At 33.9% G+C, this 22,425-nt stretch overlaps 6 protein-coding genes across 16 annotated transcripts in view; 5 read left to right on the top strand and 1 right to left on the bottom strand.

Moving 5' to 3' along the window:
- The window catches only part of LOC108557323 (potassium/sodium hyperpolarization-activated cyclic nucleotide-gated channel 4), a 95,513-nt gene that overhangs the window by 19,655 nt on the left and 53,433 nt on the right, over positions 1 to 22,425 (bottom strand). The window lies entirely within an intron of this gene.
- Positions 166 to 1,467, top strand: LOC108557399 (15-hydroxyprostaglandin dehydrogenase [NAD(+)]-like). Its single transcript, XM_017913897.1, has 5 exons — positions 166 to 500; positions 559 to 670; positions 728 to 834; positions 896 to 1,224; positions 1,286 to 1,467. Exons 1-5 carry the CDS (start codon positions 228 to 230, stop codon positions 1,407 to 1,409), a joined length of 945 nt encoding a protein of 314 aa, XP_017769386.1. The 5' UTR covers positions 166 to 227; the 3' UTR covers positions 1,410 to 1,467.
- LOC108557406 (alcohol dehydrogenase 2-like) lies at positions 1,594 to 2,972 on the top strand. Its single transcript, XM_017913910.1, has 5 exons — positions 1,594 to 1,712; positions 1,765 to 1,879; positions 1,932 to 2,038; positions 2,092 to 2,420; positions 2,513 to 2,972. The coding sequence occupies exons 1-5, from the start codon at positions 1,620 to 1,622 to the stop codon at positions 2,646 to 2,648; spliced, it is 780 nt and encodes a 259-aa protein (XP_017769399.1). The 5' UTR covers positions 1,594 to 1,619; the 3' UTR covers positions 2,649 to 2,972.
- Positions 3,744 to 4,982, top strand: LOC108557434 (15-hydroxyprostaglandin dehydrogenase [NAD(+)]-like). The gene is made up of 5 exons (XM_017913943.1): positions 3,744 to 4,055; positions 4,123 to 4,231; positions 4,282 to 4,388; positions 4,447 to 4,778; positions 4,836 to 4,982. The coding sequence occupies exons 1-5, from the start codon at positions 3,963 to 3,965 to the stop codon at positions 4,960 to 4,962; spliced, it is 768 nt and encodes a 255-aa protein (XP_017769432.1). The 5' UTR covers positions 3,744 to 3,962; the 3' UTR covers positions 4,963 to 4,982.
- Positions 5,189 to 6,342, top strand: LOC108557423 (15-hydroxyprostaglandin dehydrogenase [NAD(+)]-like). Its single transcript, XM_017913933.1, has 5 exons — positions 5,189 to 5,348; positions 5,401 to 5,512; positions 5,561 to 5,667; positions 5,720 to 6,048; positions 6,101 to 6,342. The coding sequence occupies exons 1-5, from the start codon at positions 5,250 to 5,252 to the stop codon at positions 6,222 to 6,224; spliced, it is 771 nt and encodes a 256-aa protein (XP_017769422.1). The 5' UTR covers positions 5,189 to 5,249; the 3' UTR covers positions 6,225 to 6,342.
- On the top strand, positions 6,427 to 7,669 carry LOC108557443. The gene is made up of 5 exons (XM_017913953.1): positions 6,427 to 6,547; positions 6,604 to 6,712; positions 6,775 to 6,887; positions 6,972 to 7,255; positions 7,407 to 7,669. Exons 1-5 carry the CDS (start codon positions 6,449 to 6,451, stop codon positions 7,507 to 7,509), a joined length of 708 nt encoding a protein of 235 aa, XP_017769442.1. The 5' UTR covers positions 6,427 to 6,448; the 3' UTR covers positions 7,510 to 7,669.

Genomic DNA, 22,425 nt, shown 5'->3' on the forward strand with positions numbered 1-22,425 from the left:
CTGGATACGAAGTTAAACCAGTAACGCCGACGATTTTTTAGGATGTAACTAGATTTTAAATTAGATTTTCGTATACTTTAATGTTATATAAAGTAATAAATAAACATATCGTTTCTACGTGTATTTATATTAATTCGGTAAAGTTGGCTTGGTCGGTCTGTTTTTATTTTTTTATCACAGTGACGTTTTCGTGACGCTTCGCAATCCATGTCACAAAAGAGGGTAGCATGTCTTCGGGTATGAAATTCAATGGTCTGCTGCGCTTTTGGCCGCCGCCAGTTCAGATTTTCCAAATTCGAAACATATATATTGGCAATTCCGAAGGAGGACCGAAGCCAAAGGTATTTGACAAGGAAAAGCTGAAGAAGTACAAGGACGAACTCATTGGCAAGGACACTGGTAAAAACTACAACTACGTGGATAAGGTGGCAATAATAACGGGCGGTGCATCTGGTATTGGTTACGAGTTCGCTAAAACGTTGGCCGACAAGAAACTCTTGGTACTCTCTACTGTGTCTACGTGTCACAAAGCAATCAATAACCTCATATGTTTTCAAGGGCGTCGTTATTGCTGATATAAATGTAGAGGCAGGAGAGACGGCGGTCAGAACATTGGGAAATAACGTGATGTTCGTGAAGACCAACGTACAGAACAATTCTGAGCTTAAAAGTTCGCCACAGATATATTGAGATAGCCCAATCATAAATTTGTTTATCATTATTGTAGGTTGCTTTAGGAGGGTGATGAAGAAGTACCATAAATTGGATTTGTTGATCAACAATGCCGGGATTTACAATGAGCGAAGCGTCGACAAAGTATTGAATACGAACGTCGTTAGTAATGTTGCTTTTTTATATTATAAACATGTAATAAATAACTTTTACTGTGGTGCAGAGGGCATTGATGTACGGTACTTTTTACGGGTTCATGTACATGGGAAAACATCGGCGAAGACACGGTGGTATCATCATCAACGTGAGTTCCGTAGCCGGAATACGACAATACGCGGGATTCCCGCTCTACACCGGTGCCAGTCATTTCGTGGTAGGATTCTCCAGAAGCATGGGGACACCCTTCTTCTACGACCTTACAGGCGTGAAAGTCTTCACAATATGCCCAGGATTTACGGACACCCACCACCTGAAGGACATTAACGTCCTTCGCGGCTTCGACGACCTCAAATCGTACACGATATCGACAATCTCCAGCAAAATGCATCAATCGTAAGAACAACAAACAATTTCACAGATAACCAAACAATACATTTTGTTATTTTGTTTATAGTCCATCCGTTTTTGGACCAGCACTTATTACAGTAATCGAGAACGGTCGGAACGGATGCACCTGGGTTGTCGAGAACGGTAAACCGGCATACGAAGTTTCACCCAAGGAGTCCACCGTCATCTAGCCAAACTATACATAATTTTATGTAATTTATTTAAGTATAAAAAAAAAGATAAACAACGAAAACCACGAATTCATTTATATTTTACTTCGTTATCTTCGCCTTATCATATCTGTCTCCTGAGTGCAAAGTATATATAACTAGCAATTATCAAGTGTAAATGCAATATTTAAGTAAATACGAACAATATTTTGTTTCATTTCAAAACACATTATGAATCTCTCTGGCAAAGTTGCATTGATTACGGGAGGAGCAAACGGAATAGGTTTGGAAATTGTTAAGCGATTGATCCAAGCTAACATTCAGGTATTTTATAAATGAGAATTATATTGCAAGTACTACTATTAAACTATTTCAGGGAATTACCGTTCTCGATTTGGATGATGTATCTGGGAAGAACATAGAGAATGAGTTCGGGTTGAACAAAATACAGTTCTTGACTGTCGACGTTAGGAATGAATCGGAATTTAGAGGTAATGAAAGTGGTAATCTCGAAAATTAATGTAGTCGACAATTATATTTTAGGGGCTTTCGAGAAGACCATATCGAAATTCGGTCATTTGGATATTGTGATCAATAACGCTGGCATTTGCAATGACCAAAAAGTGGATGAAACGATTGATGTGAATGCTGTGAGTATAAGAACCACACCTATCTTGATCTGTTCAACACATAGTTATTCTAGAAAGCATGCATGAAAGGCATGTTGCTGGGCTTCGAGTTCATGGGCAAGAATAAGTCTGGAACGGGCGGTATCATCATAAACACTAGTTCAATTGTCGGTATTCATCCCACGTTCGCCTTACCCTTGTATTCCGCGACCAAAAACTTCATCGTATGTTTGACTCGTTGCTACGGACAACCTTTCTACTACGATTTGACTGGCGTCAAAGTAATGACGGTGGCACCGGGAGCCACGGAGACTAGGATCTTTCAGGAATTCGGCTATTCGAAAGATTTCGAAGGACTCCCCGAATTTTCACTTTCAACCAGTCCGAACATCACAGTACAAACGTAAGGCTAATTATATAATCCACAACAATTGCAATATAGTCGAAATGAATAACATAATATCATTAAAATTTTACTTTTTATGTTGTTTTCAGTACCGAAATCGTTGGAGATGTTTTCATGAACATTTTGAAAGAAGGTAATAACGGAAGCGTTTGGATCATCAATAACAGCAAACCGGCTTACGAAGAGAAAAATTTACCAGTTTTTATTGAGAATCTACCAATGTAATCAACAATAAAACATTTGTTGTGAATTTTTTTTTAAGTCATGTAATTTTATTCACAATCTGTTCATCAATGTGAACAATGAGAAAATTTAAGATCGCGGTTGACATTAAATGGATAAGTAGGGAGTTAACCATTCGGATATTAGTCTGTTGTGACATTTAAATGTTTTTTTTTGTTATAAAACGGTGGATGTACATTTAGAAGGAATTTCTTTCTATGTTATTTGAATAGCCTTCATCATATCCCAGGTCAAGATTTTTGTTAAAAGCTTCTTTATAATCAAATTAAAATACAAAAGAAAATATAAATAAAATAGTAGAACATTTTTTTTTCGTTTTTAATATATTGGAAAAAAATACTGTAGAAACATTATGTTTATTAATATAATGTTTCTAAAAACATACAAAAGGAATGTCAAACATTAGCAATTATATATATATAATTAGATTATTATAAATAAACATTATAATTATATTATATTGTAATAATAATAATAATAATGTTTATTGCATCAATCGTATAAAAAAACATATTTTAAAAAAGTCAACTGATACAAAGGGCTATTAATTATATTATATAAATAGATTATTGAGAAATATCCAGCTTTCAATGTTTTCGTATTTTTTTTTAAAATAAAAACAACCAAGATATTTGTAATATAAGTATACATGATAACCTGTGTTATCGGTAAGCCGTCTGTATAAAACTGCGCGTTTGAATTCCAAATATCATTTAATGACATTCCTTTTTTTCATCTGTTGTTGTTCGTTTTTTTTTTTTACTTTTTTTGTAAACATATAATCTTATATAAATATTCAAATTTAAATATCACATTCTATTTGTTAAATTTGTTGTTGTTGTTCCATTGACTTTTCTTAAATATTTAACCTTTTATAAATAATCAAATTTGAATATCACCTAGAAATATAATCGATGAGTATTTATATAATCCTACTAGCTTATGTTACATGACAAAGTAGAACAGTGAACAGTAAAGACAACATTGGAAAAAAATAATTATATACTGTTTTTTGCGAGTATTATTGTATTTCCTTTTATAGGAAATTTCCAATACTTTTGTGAAGGTCATTCCACCTCTAGTATTTCTTGCAATACTATAAATTATCAAATAGTTTTAACGTTTGCTCATTATATAACATCATAATTTGTAAAGACGCCTTGTAACTAGTTTTTTTTGTTGACCTTATTCCTTTCGCTTCTATAAATATACCCACTTATCGTAAACTTCACAGTTTATTGTTGAATTTGCTTAGTTGAAGGTTCTCTTTTTGCAAGATATCAGGTATTAAAAACAATGGACTTCAGTGATAAAGTTGCTTTGGTTACGGGTGGAGCGTCAGGACTGGGACTGGAATGCGTTAAATGCTTATTAAAACAAAACATTAAAGTAAGTAAAAATCATATTTGAATTAACCATATGTAATTAATACAAAAAAACTATGTTGGTTCATTAGGGAGTAACTATAGCAGATCTGAATCCATCCGGAATTGAAGTAGCTAAAGAATTGGGATCTAAAGTATTGTTTACGAAGGTTGACGTCACTGATGAAAAACAATTTCAAGGTAAGTAACTTGCAATTTAGTTTCATATATGCTAAGACTGTTTGATATAGAATGCATGAAAAATTCAATGGAAACTTTCGGTGGATTAGATATACTTGTAAACAACGCAGGTATCAGTTGCGGTGTAAATTGGGAAAAGGCCATAAGCGTAAATGCCGTGAGTATCTTTAGATAATTGCTTGAACATCAATCAATCATTTGAATTTGTATTTTAGACGGCTGTAGCTAGATGCACGTTTTTGGCTATGGAAGTAATGAGAAAAGACATGGGCGGTAATGGAGGTATGATTGTGAATACAAGCTCTATCTTAGGTCTTAGGTCCACCTGCATAGCTCCTATATACGCTGCCACCAAGAGCTTCGTGGTGAGCTTTACAAGGTCTATGGGTACCGACTATTTCCACAAGAAAACTGGAGTTAAAGTGTTGTGTATTGCACCCGGTTTCACCATTACACCATTGACGACTGACGTACCAGAACCTTACACAAATTTCGAAGATATGCAGGACAATGTATTGAACGTTTTAAAAAAGCAAATATTTCAACAGTGAGTTATATTCGAAGTGCACTGTTTAAAATATTATTTAAATAATTCATATTTCAGACCCGATGTTGTTGGACAGGCTTTCATCGACGTAATGAATTCAGGAAAAAATGGAAGTGTCTGGGTCATCAGAGACAATTTACCACTATATGAGCAAGAACCTCAATTTGAAAATTTAGTTGATTAAATAATATTTAAAATAACCTACCAGACATATCTTAATTAAACTTGAATATATAATAGAAACATTTCTGTTTAATCGCATTTTTAATAATTTTATTTATTATTGCATCAATTACATTTATTATTGTATATAAATAAATATTGTGTTTACAAAATATTTGGCTGCAATCGCCGTGATAAATTGAAATCATTATAGAACGGTTTAATCTATTTATATTTAGTGATAGCGAAACAGTGCATTTTCTATAAGAGTGTAAACATTATCGATTTCGACTTATAATAACGAACAATATGGTCTTTGACTGCAACGAAAAAGTCGCTTTGGTGACTGGTGGAGCGGCAGGAATTGGTCTAGGATATGTAAAAAAACTTCTGAGCAATGGGTTCAAGGTAAGTCCAGTTGGAATACATCAATGCGAGATGGGTATCAAATATTTTATAGGGCGTAGCAATTCTGGATATAGATGAGTCCAAAGGGAATCAGGTTGCAGCGGAGTTGGGACCGAAAGTATTTTTCTTGAAGGTCGATACCACAAACAAAGTTAAATTTAGAGGTGAGTACAGAACATTTTTTTCTTTAATTTTTTACATTTGGCTTGTAGATGCGTTTGTAAAGACAATTGAAAAATTTGGTGGACTGGATCTGGTGATCAACCATGCGAGAATTTGCAACGAATCCGATTTTGAGCTAATGATCGATATAAATGCTGTTAGAGAATATTTTTATTGTAATAATTTTGTTATTGGTTGGTGGGTTTCAGAAATCCGTTGTTACTGGAACTTTATTGGCCATAGAATTCATGAGAAAAGATAAGGGTGGAAAAGGGGGATTCGTAGTAAATACTAGTTCCATTTTGGGTTTGAGTGGGGCCAGTCTTGTACCCGTATATTACGCGACAAAGCACTTTATCATTGGTTTCGGTAAGTCAATGGGAACTCCGGTTTACTACGAAAAGACCGGGATAAAGGTGATGACCATAGCACCCGGACTAACTGATACCAGATTACCTAATAATGCCAAATTTAATTCTGGTTTCAATGGGTTAGAGGAGCGCAGACCGATTGTCATGGAACAATTCAAATTGCAACCGTAATAGTTTTTATTCTTGTAAATGTGGATTAAATATGATTATGATTTGCAGGGTGGATGCAGTGGCAGATTGTTTATTGTTGGCTTTGAACGTTGGAAATAATGGCAGCGTTTGGGTAGTGGAAAATGGACAGGATCCTTTCGAATTCAAACCGGAGCGACCGACTATAACATAATAATATTCACGTCGAGTGTTTCATTTGAGTGGATTGAACTAAAATGATGGCTATTATTGTTATTGTAAATACTAATATCTAACGTAATCGTAGCTACAATAAAATAACTTGAATTGAATTGGTGACTTTATTGACCTTTGTGCGGAGAACGCGCGACGATAACAGCGACGACCCGAGATAAAACATTAAATTCTCATCAGCCATCTGGAAGCGAGAGCATCAGGATGGAATTATTAAAATCCAAAGAAATACTTTTGTGCGCAGAACCCACAGAACAGGGAATTGCATTAGTGAACTTTCTCATCCACGAGCAGAGCGTTAAGGTAAAAAATTGAATTTCCCCAAAAATAGTGCTGTTATTATTTATGACGGCGTGAAGGCCTTGACCGTAGTATGTACGGAATCCACGAGATTGCGAGATGCGGTGGGAGATGATGAGCGACTAACGGTGCTGACGGCGGATGCTGGGAATTTATCCCAAATGGAAGGTTATTTGTAACTGACGTTAACGAAATGTTGCTTGATACTAAAAGAAGCTGGTGATTCGCAGGGGTTTACGCGAATGTAGTGAAGGGCGTCAAGAAGAAATTGGATCTGATCATCAACCACAAATCGATACGATGCGGTGACGAGGATTGGGAGGACCAAATTACCAGACACATCGTAAGTTGGCCTACGAGAAATCACTGCTGATCTTTTTATCTCTGCTCTGTCTCGTCTCACTGCTGCTATATTCTTTTCTTGCAGAACTCGTTAATATCGAGCACACTGCTATGCATCAAGCATTTGGGGAAAATGAACTCGGGCCCTGGGGGTCTGGTGATCAATTCGGTGACGATCGAGCAAGAAGTCGATGGTAACGAGGAAGCGACATCGAGCATTCGTAATTTGTTAATGGACCTCGATAAATCGTTCGGGGATCCGTACTACTTCCGGTCCACCGGGGTGCAAATTCTAACGACGTGCTCAAAGATGATTGATGAACGGGCACTGGGGGTCTGCTCCACATCCGGGGCAGCCTCCGCCTCCAGGTGGGCTTAATAACACTACTACCAATACTGCACGATCTAGCGCATACGCTATGCAAATATACACACTGAGCCAGGGCCGAAGGGATATATTTATGGACCGGCTTCGAACTTCATCCCCTTACGTTTCTTTACTCTCATCCCTTATTTTTAGATGCAACGATCGGGGCGTCGGAGAGTCCCTATTAAGGGCGATACGGGACCGACGGAGCGATTTAGGAAATGTGGAGGAATTTCAAATTTCCGTCGAGGATTGAAACCAGCTTCCACGATACGTACACATGCAAACCATGAATAAAAAAAAAAGGAAAAGACACACACACAAACACAAAATGCATAAGGTATATTGTATAATTCGAATATGAACAAAGATGGACGAAAGCGAACAGAAACAACTCACAAAAGAAAACATATAAATAAAACGAGTAGACCAAGAAAATTGAATTTCCTTGAATCGAATCGTATAGCAAATGCAAATATTATTCTAGTTGAATTAAAAAAAGAAAACAATAAAACAATCAATACATCTTTCTGAAAAATGATATTTTATTATTGTATCATCATAGAGCATGATTATCTATAACTTTGCAGCAAACAGGTAATGTAACTTATATGTTGGGAGTAATAGGTAAAAAAGTTATCGAATAAATAACATTATTATGTTTTCTAGATCAAAAGAAGTAAATTTAAAAATGAAAAGAAAACTACAATAGTGTTTAAAAGCTCTAATGTTTGCGAGATAAATGTGGAAATTAGATTTTGTATACACATTTACATATTAAATTGTTTTGTTATTTCTAGTTGAATAAAATAATAAATGTACTATTTTGTCATATCCCGGGATCGAATATCTCTGGACACTGTGGAATAATTTGTTGTATTGCCGATGTGGGTTTTATGGAAGAGTCTAGATTAAAGTCAGTGTAATAATAGTATTTATTTAACACTTAGATGCTGGTGATTCTTAATCTAGCTTCCAGTTGCTACAAGCATAGGTTGCTGTTCAAGAGTAGTATAAAACTAGAACTATTACTAGGACTAGGACTCACAAGAGTCTCGGGTTAACTAGGACTAACTAAAAATAACAAAAGTGTCGTCTTATATGTAAGAAGACGTACTGAATACAGTATAATATTCTAAGGGTAGGGGTAATTTTCCATGTGGAATGTACGTAATAGGCGCCAGCGGGGTTTTTTATGTCTCCCGCTGCCGATAAGTTCTAAAGGGTAATAAATCTTACAATTGTTTGGGGAGGTTAATTGTTGGTGGCATAGTTTTTAAAGTTAGCTTCCGACTTTTACATAATCCTCCTTTTAAGACAGTGACAAAGATAGGTCGTAAAAACTAGCAGAATATGAAAAACCAGAGTTTCTCCAAAGAGGTTTTATTGCCCTATGCAGGTGTTGCAAATGCCGATAAGCTTGTCGTAGGAACTTTCCATAAGACTGTATTTGATATACAGTACACATAGTACTTATTAATAATAAAGTGGTTGGACACAACAATTTGTTATCGATTGGTTATAGATAAATAGAAAATCGAATAAGATGACAGTTTGTTAGTATAGGTACATTGTATAAACAGCAAATTGCTGGGGTTAAAAGAACATAAACAAATATGTAGCGCAATTTACTCGTTGTTTGAATCTATGTATATCGATTGTTGCGGTGTGTACGTATATTTGCATATGTGGCCGAGGAGAGATGAACGTTTTAATAATGAAACGATGCTCCGTATGAAATTATAACCTGAATCGATTATGTTTTGCAATTCTAATGACTAGGCTCGCACAAAACTGCTCGTTTGCAAACAGGTAGAATCCACTGTACCCTAATCTGGTCCAGTAGAAAATCTCGTGAATTTTTAAAACTCTAAAATTGCATGCATACAGGGAAAGGAAATTGCTCGTTCGCCTCGAGCAGTTTAAAAATGCAACCTACGCGTACACCGAAATCGCGAGATCAACCATTACTGGAAGCAATTACACAACGTTTATATTTAAAGAATTATAGCTGCAAAAGCTGATTGAAATGTTTAATTACTTTCCGGTAAATCCTCGAACACATTGCAGGCAATAGCGACGATGTTCAGGGAATTGGACATGGGAAGAGTATTCTTGATGAAAAGAGAGGAATAGAATAGCGAAACAGTAACGCAAAACACGGCCCAATTTTCTGGAAAGGCACTAAATTTCCAACGTACATCGCTACGTTTCTGCGAAAAGAGAAATAATTTTGCAGCGGATTGTGGCCATGCTAATGTAATAATGTCAGATCAAAGTGAGAGGTAGATCAAAAGGTGTCTCGAGTTTCCTTTCCTTATATTCTTTATTTTTACAGTTACACTGTTCTATTAATACTTAGATATTATATAGCAGAAGTGGCCGAACTGTAGCTCATGAGCCGCATGCGGCTCGTCAAGAGTTTTGTTGTGGCTCAACTAATAAATAAAATATTATATATTAAAATTCAGATTTTTTTTTAAATTTTTATACCAAATTTAGGTAAACAGTTGCAACTCCTGTTATATAGTACGACATAGACAACATTTTGAAATAATGTATTAATTTATAGTTGAAGTATTGAAAAATTGAGAAAATCCGAATACATCATTGTAAAGATTCAGGTTATGTAAAGCTACATTCGACGACGTGACTTTTTCTGTTATCTCTATTTGTAAAGTCTGAATTTACAAATTGTATTTTATATAAGAACTATCACTTTGCATAATACTTTGTTGATTGACTCAAACAATTAAAATTTAATATTTAAAACGACTTTTAATGAAATATTGAAAAAATATTTTTGTGCGAACTTGAAATGGAAGTCGTGCAAGGATTACAAGGTCTTTGGGTCACAAAGGTCGAGATCGCGTGCAAATTGTACGTGGATCGAATCGTGTCCAACTTGTCCCACATCTTCACTCCATTGTAAAATATAAAAGGCAACAAATAAATTACTAGATATATAATATTTCCGAGAAAGATGGAAATTGCTGGCGGATGCGCCGGGTTTCGTGTCTTTGTTTGCTAAGCACAAACTTGAATAGGAATCCTGTTAATGAATGCACTGGTAAATGAAGACCTGATGAGATTTTAAGCAGATGTAGAGAAAAGCGCATTACATAATAAATGGAAATAATAACGTTGAATGCGTGAGCAAGGAGTAAAAATACGCGCGTGCTGGTAAAAATAGCGCTCAGCTTATATAAGTGTTGTATTATTTATTGAAAGGGGGCCTCGTTTGATGTTTCTGCCGTGTAAATACGAGTCGCTTATGTTTACGCAGATTTCTCAAAGAAAAAGACACACAACGGACGGATTGCATTTGTACTTTGAAAAAGAATCGGATGAAATACCGGAATATAACACTTTATTTAGATTAAATGCGCTTCAAACGATGTTATTTCTGTTTTAAAAATAGAAAGTAAGTAAATCTCATTTGTATGGTCATAGCAAACTTTGCATTTAGTAAATTCTAAACTTTTTTGAATATTTATATTAGATAAATTCTATGATATATTTGAGTCTTGTGTCGATATATAAATAAGTTAAAAAAATGGCTTCGGTCAAAATAGTATCAAGAAATATTTTTTTATGTCGTGTAATTTTATTCATAATCTGTTCATCAATGTGAACATTGTGTAAATTTAAGATCGCGGTTGTCATTAGGTAGGTAATCTTTCCCGGTGGATAGTTACCATTTTGATGATTTGATTTTTAATAACTTCAGGTTAACTTCAGTGGTATATTGATGCTCTGCGATTCCACTATTTCCTTTCACTGTGAATCTGCTGCTATATTTAACACTGTCATTGTCCATCGACTTGGCTGAAGCCATACGCTGAACCTCATTCATTTCACTGTCCACCTGTGATGAATGATGGCCCTATTGCCGCAAGTCCCGAGATGGCCCACAAAAGGTCCAGGCATTGACCAGGATTCGATCCAACTTAACCATTCGGATATTAGTCGTTATTTTCAAATAAATAAAATTAATATAAATCTTAGTCTATAAAATACTAAGAAATTACAAATTATTGAAGAAAACGTTATTATCAACGTAAGAAATTTGTAAATTCCACATAAATATATAGAAATGCTGTGTTTTTACAGTGAAGTTATTATTTGTAAATTGACGACAAATTTAGTATATATTTTACATTAAACTACTGTTTAATTTTATAATTTAAACTAAATTTTAGTGTCTAGATATAATCTCTAATTTAGATTATATATTTCTAAATGTGTATATGTTATGAATATTTCTAAATATTTTAGGTGTTTTTTAATAAGACTGAGTAAACGTAATAAACTGTGAGTTTCCGGCGGATGAAGCTTGAAGCGTTCAATCCAGGTCTCTGCAGACGCTGCTACTGTGGTTGCCTATTACAAACTTTAAAGTTTGGATTCCGGTGCAGACAAGCGTTTGGATAAGAGAAAAAGTTCGTGTTGCCTATTTGCGCACTATACGAAAAGTTTGTTTTTAATTATTCCTTTTCCAGTGATGTTTGAAGAGCCAGTAATTAAAGAGTCGTTTTTAATTAGAAAACATTATAGCACCGATTTCATATTTCACTATCCTTTTCTCCGAACCGTGAACGAAAAGAGTAAGAAAGATGTAAAAATAAAATGGGGGAACAGCAACAATTGCCTGCGCAGTAATGAAGTTCCAATTAAAGAGTAAGTTGTAACTTGGGCATGGGACGGACGGATGACATTCGGTCGTTCTGATGAATGATTAATGGCGCTCGCTGCGATGGCGTATGGTATGCCGTAATTAAATCCCGAATATTAGATGAGATTAGGTACAACAAGCTCTCGCATCTGGACCCCCTATCAATGTTGTTTGCTATTGCAAACAAGAATTTTAATCAAAGCATTATGCGGTTCTCTGGGCAAAGGACAACCCTTTAGCAAACATTAACAGCCAGCCGCAAAATTGTCACGCTCACTTTGTGTTTGTACGATCGACTGGTAACCCTTACATATTATCAAGTTGCCAACAATGATGACTATGATTAATTGCCGATATTTAATATCCAATCAGGCAAATATTTGTCCATGGTGACTAAACATTGACCATTCCATTGCAAAAACGTTAACTGTACTTTACAGCACAAATAATTACAATTGTCTAATAGTTGCACAATCTAAATCGCTGATTGGAGCAGTTCTTATTACATGTTTGATAAGAGGATAATGATTTCCAAGAGGAATAAAATTACTGCTTCTTCATTACGAATGAGCGAAATTGTTTGTTTATCAAGCAATTGACCAATACGACTGATTGTGTTTACAATCAGAGTGAATAAGAATTTATTTGACCTCACTTGCAAAGATCAAACTGTACATTCGCTGTAAAGCGAAATGCAAAACGTAAACGTAAAAAAAAAGAAGAATTGTAATGCAATTTGTCTGTAATAAATTTCGCACACGAGTACAGAACAATACGAATAATCCGTGCACACATGATCGTTCCGTGGATTGAGTCTAAACTAGTGGAGTTTGTCAATACAACGGATGAAAGACGCTTTTTCTCTGTGAATCGAAGTTAAACTTGTGTTGCGGGAGAACCGCAAGGAGATTTTATTTATTCACGGGAGGAAATGTATGGAAGCTGAACTGTGTAGGATGGAGGAGAGATGAAACGAAATATGAATAATGGAATGAAAACACCGGCGAACAAGGAATAATACGAGCAAATAAATGAAAAACATAGCGAAAAACAACATTTTTCTTATTTCGTTATTTCTAAATGATTTTTCTTCAGATCTAATTTCAATATGTTTTCTTTAATATTTTAATACTACATACACAATACGATTGATGTTACAATTGAAAAGCGCAAATGAAATCAATGTTGCTTCATATTCAGAGAGTCAAACCGGAACCGAACCGAAAACATTAAACCGGAATTTTTAATTGAACCGCAACTGTAACCGGAACGAAAAATTACTCAATTGAAAAACCGAAACTGGAACGATATTTTAATTACGGTTAATTTCCGTTCAATTTTTTTTTTCATTAAATTAATTCATAATCGCTTTCTTTAATGTATGATCGTAGTGTTTTTGACGGTCTATTGTGAATAGGTATATAAACAAGCAATGTATAGCATCGATGAAGTCTCATAATAAACAAAACTATCACTGCCGAATTCCGTGGGAACTAGTCACTAATTGAGGGTTATTCTTTTGTATTTTCAATATTATAATTGAAAACAGCAGTAAGAAAATAATTTGGTAAATAAAAATAAATTTGATATTTGACTAGATTTTGTATTTTAACTAACCAATTTAAATTGCTTTTTTTTCGATTTTAAATTTTAATTTCTACCGGAACTGAACCGAAACCGAATCTGAAACGTAAACATTTACCGTAAACCGGAACGAAATTAATTTCGGTTCGAGTCTCTGTTGATATCAGAAATGTTTAAATTGTTGTTGTTTGATTATAATCTTTACTAACACATAGAGTAATGTTAGTAAACTTTGGAAACTAACAGAGGTCAAAAACGTTTCCGCTAACGTAAAATTAGTTACTAAATTGGTAACTACTAGTAACTAGAATTGAATTTGGGGAATTACAATCGGAACAAAAGGGTTTAACTCTGTATGCGTGAAATCATTGTTTTATTGAGTGCGAGCATTCAATGCATTCAGCCGTTGGGGAGAGCATCCATTCGATTTGGAAGTTGGCAGAACAAAGACAATATTGAATTAGGATAGGGGGAGGGGGGATGCGAAATTTCCATTGTAAATTGACCGATTTTAATCCCCGCAATGATCATTACTGACACCTGTAACGGATGGATTGGAAATTACCGTTAACCGTTTAATAATGCATCGCATCCGACGCGTTGGCGCACGCCAAAATCGATATTCGAAATAATAATAATAAAAAAACAGAATTGTGTATGCAGAATAAAAAATGAATGAGAGAAGCAGAATTTAGCAAAACACGTAAGCGCAATCCGTCAATTGTGCAGCCGATGAAGTCACGTTTTTAATTCGATATTTTTGGTTTCCGCAATTTCGTCGGTTCCCTTTGTTTGTGCACGGGAGGTTTTGGCTCAATTTTTCTTCGTTTTCGGTATAATTCGTACGAGAAAAGCGGATCGAAAACGGAAACGGTAGATTACGGTACGGTTTTTTTTTGGGCTGTGGGCTCGGAGCCCACACTGCGCGAAAATTAAGTGACTAATTTGCACGGCCTTCGCGTTCTAAAATAAAGCTTACCGAATGATTTAAACAGAAGCAATTAAAGCACTTTAACGGCCATTCCTTCCGGGTCGTTTCAGACAAAATAGATGGCTGGAAGAGTCGAGAAGAATGTTGAAAAAAACATGGGACATGACGAACTGATCGATGATTATGATCATTATTTCTCTATGAATATTTATAGGTCATCAATCATCGTATTTTTCTCCAGATTTCTCTTTCTGTTCCGTTCAGTTCTCCGTTCTACGGTTTCTTCCCGGAAAAACTCCATCTAAATTTAAAACGTGCATTGTTCGAGCAGCCGTATCAAACGGCTGTTTTGTTTTGCAGCCAGAATTATTAGCATTTTTCATCCATAACGCAAAGTTAATGCGTTATAAATTATTTGTGTATACATACACACTGCAAAAATAAAAATAAATTGAAAAAAAAAAAACCATTTGGAATTTCAAATATTGATTTAATTTACGTCACAGACTTCTATAGACCAACTTCATCTGCTATTATTAATCAATGTCTGGCAAATTGCTAACAAATCGAATCAAACAAAAAGACGGAAGGAAGCTTCAATGCGCACAATGCAATATAATCATTTGCTAAAAGAACTTTAAATACAATACGAATTCAATGCAGATTGTTTCGACATATATATTTAAATTAATTATATTTTTGTCAATTGTTAAAATTGTAAATTTTAAGTTTTTTTTTTGTCAAAAAAACTGTTCAACTCATTGCCTAAATTGTGGCAGATTGTGAATAATTAAAAGTTAAAAAAAAGTGAGTTTCGTCGATAAAATAACATATAACAATTCAGTGAAGAAATTAACATCTAAATTCCAAAATTAATAATAAGGTTGTCCTTATATTCCAATAACTATGATTCATTCTTATACAATATAGACTAATTCAATAATGGTTTTGTTATGTAATACTTTTTTTTCGCGTTTTTTTTTCAGAAATAAGGTTTTGATTCATTTGGCTTTTTATTCATATTGAATTTATGTCGTAATAACTTTTTATTAAGAAAATAATATCACAATTAATTCTATTGAACAAAGCAACAACTTAATTTATGTTATTTGAGACTTTAGGCAACATACAATTTGAAATGACAATTATAGTCAATATACACAAATAATAATAATTAAACGATGTGGCTCTGTCTTATATCTACATTTTCACTATAACATTTCTATAATTAATCTATTGTGATTAAGATCAAAGTGGAGCTAAAAAACAGTTATAGAAATATACGCACATCATTTACAAATTTATGTTTTTGTTATTGAGTGGAGAACATATGTACGTCTCGTATTTTGCTTTAAAAATATCCGCGGGAAAATAATCAAAGCGAACGAATCGATATGCAATAAAAATAAGTTCGAAAAATAAACGTTAATTACTTAGGAATTTCACGAAAAACACGAAAATCGATTTGGGCGCATGCGAAGGAGGAAACTAATTAAGAGGATTTCCCATCGAAAAATACGACCGCAACTTCATCTAAATTTCGAAATGCAAAACCTATGGAGATCGCCGAAACTAATAATAATTTGATCGGACCGGATGCCGTGAATCCTTGAACTTTCCACTGCAAAACTGTGCTACTTGCAGAGAAGTAAAAAGTTGCTTTGTTTTGAGTATGCTTTATTTGCAGAGCAAAAAAAAAGACTCAAGGAGTAAGGTAACAGTACCGCGCATCCAAGTTCTATTGCGGTCAAGATGTAAAAAAGTTTCGCAATTTATAGTAATGAATCTAGATCATTATTAAATGCAGAACAGTCCATATTTTAATATCCTTTTCATTCCTTCAATAAAAAAATATTCCAATTATTGTTGACCTTATCCATAAGTAATTGATTTGAGAAAATTTTGAACCTACATTTTTTTATATTTCTACAAATTCCTGGCATGTACTTAAATAATGGTTCATAGATTGATGATGATGATGATTGAAGTTTGCTTGTTCTGTAATAAGTAAAACAATAGTTAAGCAAATAGCAGTCACGTGGTTCAGCCTTTGTTTCGAACAATGCATCGTTCTCGGAATACTTTCGAGCCGTTCGGTCAATGCATAAAAGAGAATATATCTTTAATGCATTTAATAATAATTCGCACAGTACGGGAGTCCCTGGCGATGATGGGAATTATCGGAATTAATAACCGCAACCGAGTAAAGTGTCAAAATGGTCGAGCGTGTGGCTTTAATAATAATTAAAGTGCAATCAACGCCGTTGTGCGCCGTGACGTTTCCATTATTTTATGCAGGAAAGCCACTCCAGCAGTCAGAAGTACTGAAGAGTCTCGACCTACACCACTGACATCCTGCAACTTACGTTTTAGTTTGGAATTCTCACTGTCATCACTTCAGATCTGATATTTTCAAAGTACGATTAACAAACCACGTTTTTTTTGTCGCAAATACTTTCCATAACGATCTTCGAATATTGCAGCATATATGGAGCAAGGCTCCTTCATAATACGAGAAACGGAGAAAGACTCATACATATTTATACGAGATTTTTTTTGTTCTTGTTCGCGTTTGTTTGGTTTTGAGATCACAATAATATCACAGACGATATGTGCGAAATGCGTTCGAGCGTTGGCGGAAGGGTAAACAGAATATGGAAGGAATGCACGAATAGCCCGAAACTAGGCCAGAACAATTATAATTTGAGAAATAATCAATGCATAACTGCCGGAGGTTGTAGACGTTCAAAATTACCATATTCAAAAAAGTTACGACATTCGTTAATTATATTTGTATTTACAATTAAGAGATACGTAATCTTTTTTTATATACTTCTCACTTATAATAGTTTTAGTTAAATAATTTTTCCTTCTTCGCTTCTATGGACCTTCCAAGAAAATTTTAAACTATCGTTTTTTTTTTGTAATTATTTGTCAGGTTGACTGAATTAAAAAAAAGTATGTCAATTGATTTGGTATTAATTTGTAATTAGTACCTGTGAGAATATTTCAGCTTAAGAAACGTAATGCTAAATTATTTGCAACACTCATCATTAGTTTATTTTTTCTTGTTTTAATGTAAGTAGACGTTGTTGTGACATACATCTCAGGTGTATTCATTAAAGTTTATTCTCAGTAAATGCGCCTACTGAGAATAAACTTCAATGACTCAGTCCTCACCTGAGATTGGGGATGAAGCACAACAATTAAATATTTGCTAATATTTCACTTAATTTGACTTATCCAGATCTGCGTTACTTGAAATTGGCATCCAACGTGGGGCTATTCAGAAAATACTATTAGATCATGTCTACTAGTGTTTCCAGCATAAAAAAAATGAGAAACTACGTATAAGGAAACCGTGCGAAACGTAAACAATAAGAAGAACCGATTGAATTGTTGCCAACTAATATTTTTAAATGGATCCACGATTTAAAAAAGAAACGATTAACGTTTCACGGAGATTTATTTGAATTCGCGTCGTTTTAAAAATAAACCGTTTTAACCCCGCGCTTCATTATTATTATCAATTCGATCTGCTGTAAACACACATACATATACATCAGAAACGCTGAGAGAAAGACTCGACGGGTTGGAATAATTTGCGCTGATTGGAAGTGTTGATTTAGGCCAGGGCGTTTCTGGAAAATCGAAGATTTCTTGTATTTATTTTCGCGTCTCCCAGCAATGATGGATGCCTGTTTACACGATGAAAAAAAAGAGAGAGAGAGAAAAGGAAATTGTTCAAGAGGCCGCTAGAAATCACATGGATTTCCTTTTCGCGGCGCGTGAAAAACCTGCCTTTCCACGTTCACGTATACATGTTCTCGCCCGGTTTACGTTTCCCCGCTCCCGTTTTTAAGTACATCACTGTGTAAACACACAAATCAAACTTTAAATAACGTCCAGAACGAAGCCGTCGATTGCTCATCCGAATTCACACGTCGGCAATGTTCAGAATAGTGCGAAATCACTGCAATTCTTCAATTGAGAAACTGAAATGTCTACTGTATAATTGAGGCATTATAATAAAATCTATGAAATGCTCTGTACTTCTCATAATTTTGTTTTATATGTAATAAAATAAATACCGTTTTTAGTAATTAATCTTTTTGTTTAATTGTTAAGTTATGTTATGTTCTTTCGAAAATAAGATATAGACTTTTTGATAGTTGAAACAAAATCTGAGTTATAGGTAAGAAGAACACCTACAAGTGCCTCAGTAAACCGTCGTGAAAACAGAGAAATGTTTGTAAAGTGGATTATTTAATGATTTTTTTTTCGTATCCCAGTTCTGCATGGAAACTAGTGAGATCTGGTTGGATTTTAATGAAATATACATTACAAATGCTACACTTGCAGTCACAGCAGACGCAGCAACAGACGCAGAAGCAGTATGAATATCTCAACGACCTTTAACTTATTTAAACAAGTTGAACTTGAGCTTAGCCTTAGCTCGAGCGTGCAGCCAAAGAAGAAGTGAGAAGGATTCAATTCTGAATGAGTTCACGAAATGAATAAATGAAGATTTATATGAGTGGAAAATGCTGTATCAATTTCAGAGAACACAAAAGGATAGAAAACACACCTCACCATCGATGCACTTACGGGAATTTATCGGTCGCATCTCTCAAGGGAAAGAAATGCATTTTGCCCTATGTAATAGGATTTCAACCATACACGAGTTTTCGAGTGATTTCGTTTAAATTTTAAAATAAAATACAGTCTAGAAACTCAATCATACTCTGCCCTGGAATTATACTGAATCGGATATGGATTCTCCATTAACATTCGCTTGATCTTGAAAACCGCTTTACGTTCTTTATATTTTCTTATTGACACAGATAATAATAATAATAAGAAATGGGATTTGTTCGTTTTCAAATTCAAGGTTTTCTGCCGATAATCAATCATCTCAGATTACAAGGCGTTTTTGATTTTCATCTCTATATATTAATATTAATATCGCATCGCGCTCAACCCTTAACACACTTGACGTAACAATTAAATAAAGTTTTTGAAGGATAATTTTTACGTTAATTTCTTACAGTTGTTCCACTTTCTTTTAAATTATTCAATTAGTCAACTACTAAAGATTACTTTCTTTGCTATCATTCCGGAGAAGTCATCATTCAGTAATTGGTTGAAGCTACAAAGAGGCGCCCTCACAAAATTAAAGCATTGATACTAGGGTTAGCAGTAAATGGTTTTAGTTATTTCATCTTCAGAACTTTCACGAGCATACCGTTTGAATGATTACATTTTTCTTTTCAACTAAAAAAAAACTATTTATTGTATATCATTGATAATTTATGCGTTATATAATAACATGAAAAACTTTTTGATTTATCACATCCGATCTCAATAAAACAGGCGGAAATATTCATAAACTATTTATTCCAATCAACGCGTATTTTAGAATGTCCAATCGGATATGACTCAACTTTACTTTCTAAATTCTCATAATTTAATACATTTTCCAACACTTTTCCGTGAGAACAGTTAACATTAAACAAATGTAGTTTTATATTTCTAAAGTTCCATATTTTTAACTGAATAACGTAAAAGTAGCTACAACACAGTTATGCAATACAGAAAAAAAATAAAATGATTAAACGTGACCTGACAATTTGTTGATTCTCATCTTTCTGCATTATTACATAAATAATAAAAACAAATCGTAATTATATATTATTTTTAATGATGCATCGAATTTCATCGTATTATAGAATTCGTTACGACTATAGAAACACTGACGTGGTAAAAATATTATAATTGCTCTTGGATTTTTACTCATGAGTGGGAATAAATGACAGTTGATAAGTTACATACATTTTGGTTGTTATTGATACGAGGTTCCCAAGCTTTTCGTAGGATTTATTATTGAAATATTTTAATTTGTAGGTAAGTTTAATGCATGGATTGCTTTGTAAGAAAATAATATCAAAGTATTTGAATTGTTATACAAATTAATCTCACAGTAATCCATTTGATAGTGATTTTGTAGAAATAAAACAGGTTTAACTAAATTCGACAAGCCTATAATTAGAATAAAGCAGTCACAAACAAAATCAGGTGCGTCGATTTATTTATCGCGTGCCGATCGTGTCGAAATGGGATTATTCGGTCGGATATATTGCAATTATTTATGGGATCAGTGCAGATTTTCCTAAATTGGAAGGTATTGCATATTTATTAAAGGTTGTCGGATTAAAAAAGCATACGTTCACGTTAAATAATAAAATAAAACAACAACCGTTTACGTAGAGCTCATTCCTGAATCCACACATTGCAGCTGTCAATACTAGTTGGTAAGCCTGTTAGATATTTATCTCTTATATCACACATAGTGTAAATGCAGAATCGCATAGGTAAATACAATGGAACCTAGCTTAACGAGCACCTCGTATAACGAGCATTTCGCTTAACGAGCATAATTAATTGTAAGAAAAATGACTCGCTTAACGAACGACGTCTCGTTATGCGAAACGATGAGAAGAGACATATTATGTGTATTTTTTAATATATTTCACTATACGAGTAAAAAGCAGCAACTGAATAATTTATACATACTATATAACACTCTATATAAAATTACCCGTAATACGATCATAATACGTTCGACCTCTTCTTCATTGTGATTTTATTATTATTATAAGTTAATTTGCGCTGTTGCCCATTATTGCCGTATACACATGCCAATTATGTCCGTTTTCGTTGTTATCAATAACACATAATTTAAATGCAAACATACCGGCAATTACTTCTGACATATAGATTCGTACGCAGCTTTTGTTCGAGACAATAAAAATAAATAGATTGTTCTGCGAAATGATCGAAATTTGTTGACTTACGAGTATTTCTGCAACCGCACATAAACCAAATCAAACATAGATTATATATTGTTTTGTGAACATGCCTTTTTTTATGTAGTGATAATTTTATATAAGCGCATTGTTAATGTTTCGTTTCTATTGTTTTATATTATTATCAGTAAATACAAATTGTGAATTAAACTTTAATTTAGGCCACATGTGCGTATGGAATTGGTAATGAACAAATTGATGAAGGATTTGCTAAATATACAATAGAAAAGACTTATTGATTTTTAAAAGGAAGGAAAGCCTTTAACTTTTGTTAAAACAAAATACAACTATTATTTAGGTACAACCTCACACTGGATTGTGCGGCATTGAATACGTGTGTGACCTTGAATCGAGCGAATTGGAAATTCGATTTCTTGCATTCGATATTACAAGTTGCACGAAATGATCTATTCATACTAAATGATATTCCCAACAGGATAGAAACTGAAATGAAACAGCGCTTGAACATATTACAACTGACTGCTAAAATCAGTTGCATTTACGTCATATTCGTATATTTTAAGCAAAAATTTGCAAATGACATTATGTTAATGACGGTTATCAAAAGTACTAAGAATATATTAAAGAAACAAACGCAAGAAATTTCATACGTTCACACGCGAAAATTTCTAAATTGCGATATTTGAATATTTCAGTGCGAAATTTAATATGTATATCGAATGAAACAACTTTATTTTTTGTTTCGAAATATAAACTGAACTACTCAAACACAGAAAATGTACTTGGTAATATTTTTGAATCGCACGCACAAATATTAATGTATAATTAAAGTTAATGCGCTTTCAATACTAAAAGTTATTTAGAAATGTTCATGACATCCAATTCTCATCCAGTTCATTCACAATTGGTAACAAGTTTAATCCTGTCCAAAATTTCCGGATTTTTATTCGTATAGTACACAATTTTTAAAAATGATGTAGCAGACGTGCAATCCGGGTCTTCTCTTCTCATCGTAACTCGTTATGCGAAACGTCGCTCGTTAAACGAGTCATTTTTCTTACAATTAATTTTGCTCGTTATAAAACGTATTTGTTAAGCGAGATTCCACTGTATTTATATAAAGCTTTAAGTGAATCGATGAGTCGAGATGACAGA

This window comes from Nicrophorus vespilloides, unplaced genomic scaffold (genome assembly GCF_001412225.1).
Source record: "Nicrophorus vespilloides isolate i.1.1-1 unplaced genomic scaffold, Nicve_v1.0, whole genome shotgun sequence".
Taxonomy (NCBI): domain Eukaryota; kingdom Metazoa; phylum Arthropoda; class Insecta; order Coleoptera; family Silphidae; genus Nicrophorus; species Nicrophorus vespilloides.

What these genes read in the sequence shown, in the direction of transcription:
- LOC108557399 (XM_017913897.1), top strand. Translation starts at nt 228, where the DNA reads ATGTCTTCGGGTATGAAATTCAATGGTCTGCTGCGCTTTTGGCCGCCG. An exon ending in TGGCCGACAAGAAACTCTTG is followed by an intron (nt 501 to 558) that starts GTACTCTCTACT and finishes TATGTTTTCAAG; the next exon opens with GGCGTCGTTATTGCTGATAT. An exon ending in AAGTATTGAATACGAACGTC is followed by an intron (nt 835 to 895) that starts GTTAGTAATGTT and finishes ACTGTGGTGCAG; the next exon opens with AGGGCATTGATGTACGGTAC.
- LOC108557406 (XM_017913910.1), top strand. Translation starts at nt 1,620, where the DNA reads ATGAATCTCTCTGGCAAAGTTGCATTGATTACGGGAGGAGCAAACGGA. An exon ending in TGATCCAAGCTAACATTCAG is followed by an intron (nt 1,713 to 1,764) that starts GTATTTTATAAA and finishes AAACTATTTCAG; the next exon opens with GGAATTACCGTTCTCGATTT. An exon ending in CCGAACATCACAGTACAAAC is followed by an intron (nt 2,421 to 2,512) that starts GTAAGGCTAATT and finishes TGTTGTTTTCAG; the next exon opens with TACCGAAATCGTTGGAGATG.
- LOC108557434 (XM_017913943.1), top strand. Translation starts at nt 3,963, where the DNA reads ATGGACTTCAGTGATAAAGTTGCTTTGGTTACGGGTGGAGCGTCAGGA. An exon ending in AGGCCATAAGCGTAAATGCC is followed by an intron (nt 4,389 to 4,446) that starts GTGAGTATCTTT and finishes TTTGTATTTTAG; the next exon opens with ACGGCTGTAGCTAGATGCAC. An exon ending in AAAAAGCAAATATTTCAACA is followed by an intron (nt 4,779 to 4,835) that starts GTGAGTTATATT and finishes TTCATATTTCAG; the next exon opens with ACCCGATGTTGTTGGACAGG.
- LOC108557423 (XM_017913933.1), top strand. Translation starts at nt 5,250, where the DNA reads ATGGTCTTTGACTGCAACGAAAAAGTCGCTTTGGTGACTGGTGGAGCG. An exon ending in TAATGATCGATATAAATGCT is followed by an intron (nt 5,668 to 5,719) that starts GTTAGAGAATAT and finishes GGTGGGTTTCAG; the next exon opens with AAATCCGTTGTTACTGGAAC. An exon ending in GAACAATTCAAATTGCAACC is followed by an intron (nt 6,049 to 6,100) that starts GTAATAGTTTTT and finishes TATGATTTGCAG; the next exon opens with GGTGGATGCAGTGGCAGATT.
- LOC108557443 (XM_017913953.1), top strand. Translation starts at nt 6,449, where the DNA reads ATGGAATTATTAAAATCCAAAGAAATACTTTTGTGCGCAGAACCCACA. An exon ending in TCCACGAGCAGAGCGTTAAG is followed by an intron (nt 6,548 to 6,603) that starts GTAAAAAATTGA and finishes GACGGCGTGAAG; the next exon opens with GCCTTGACCGTAGTATGTAC. An exon ending in ACCAAATTACCAGACACATC is followed by an intron (nt 6,888 to 6,971) that starts GTAAGTTGGCCT and finishes CTTTTCTTGCAG; the next exon opens with AACTCGTTAATATCGAGCAC.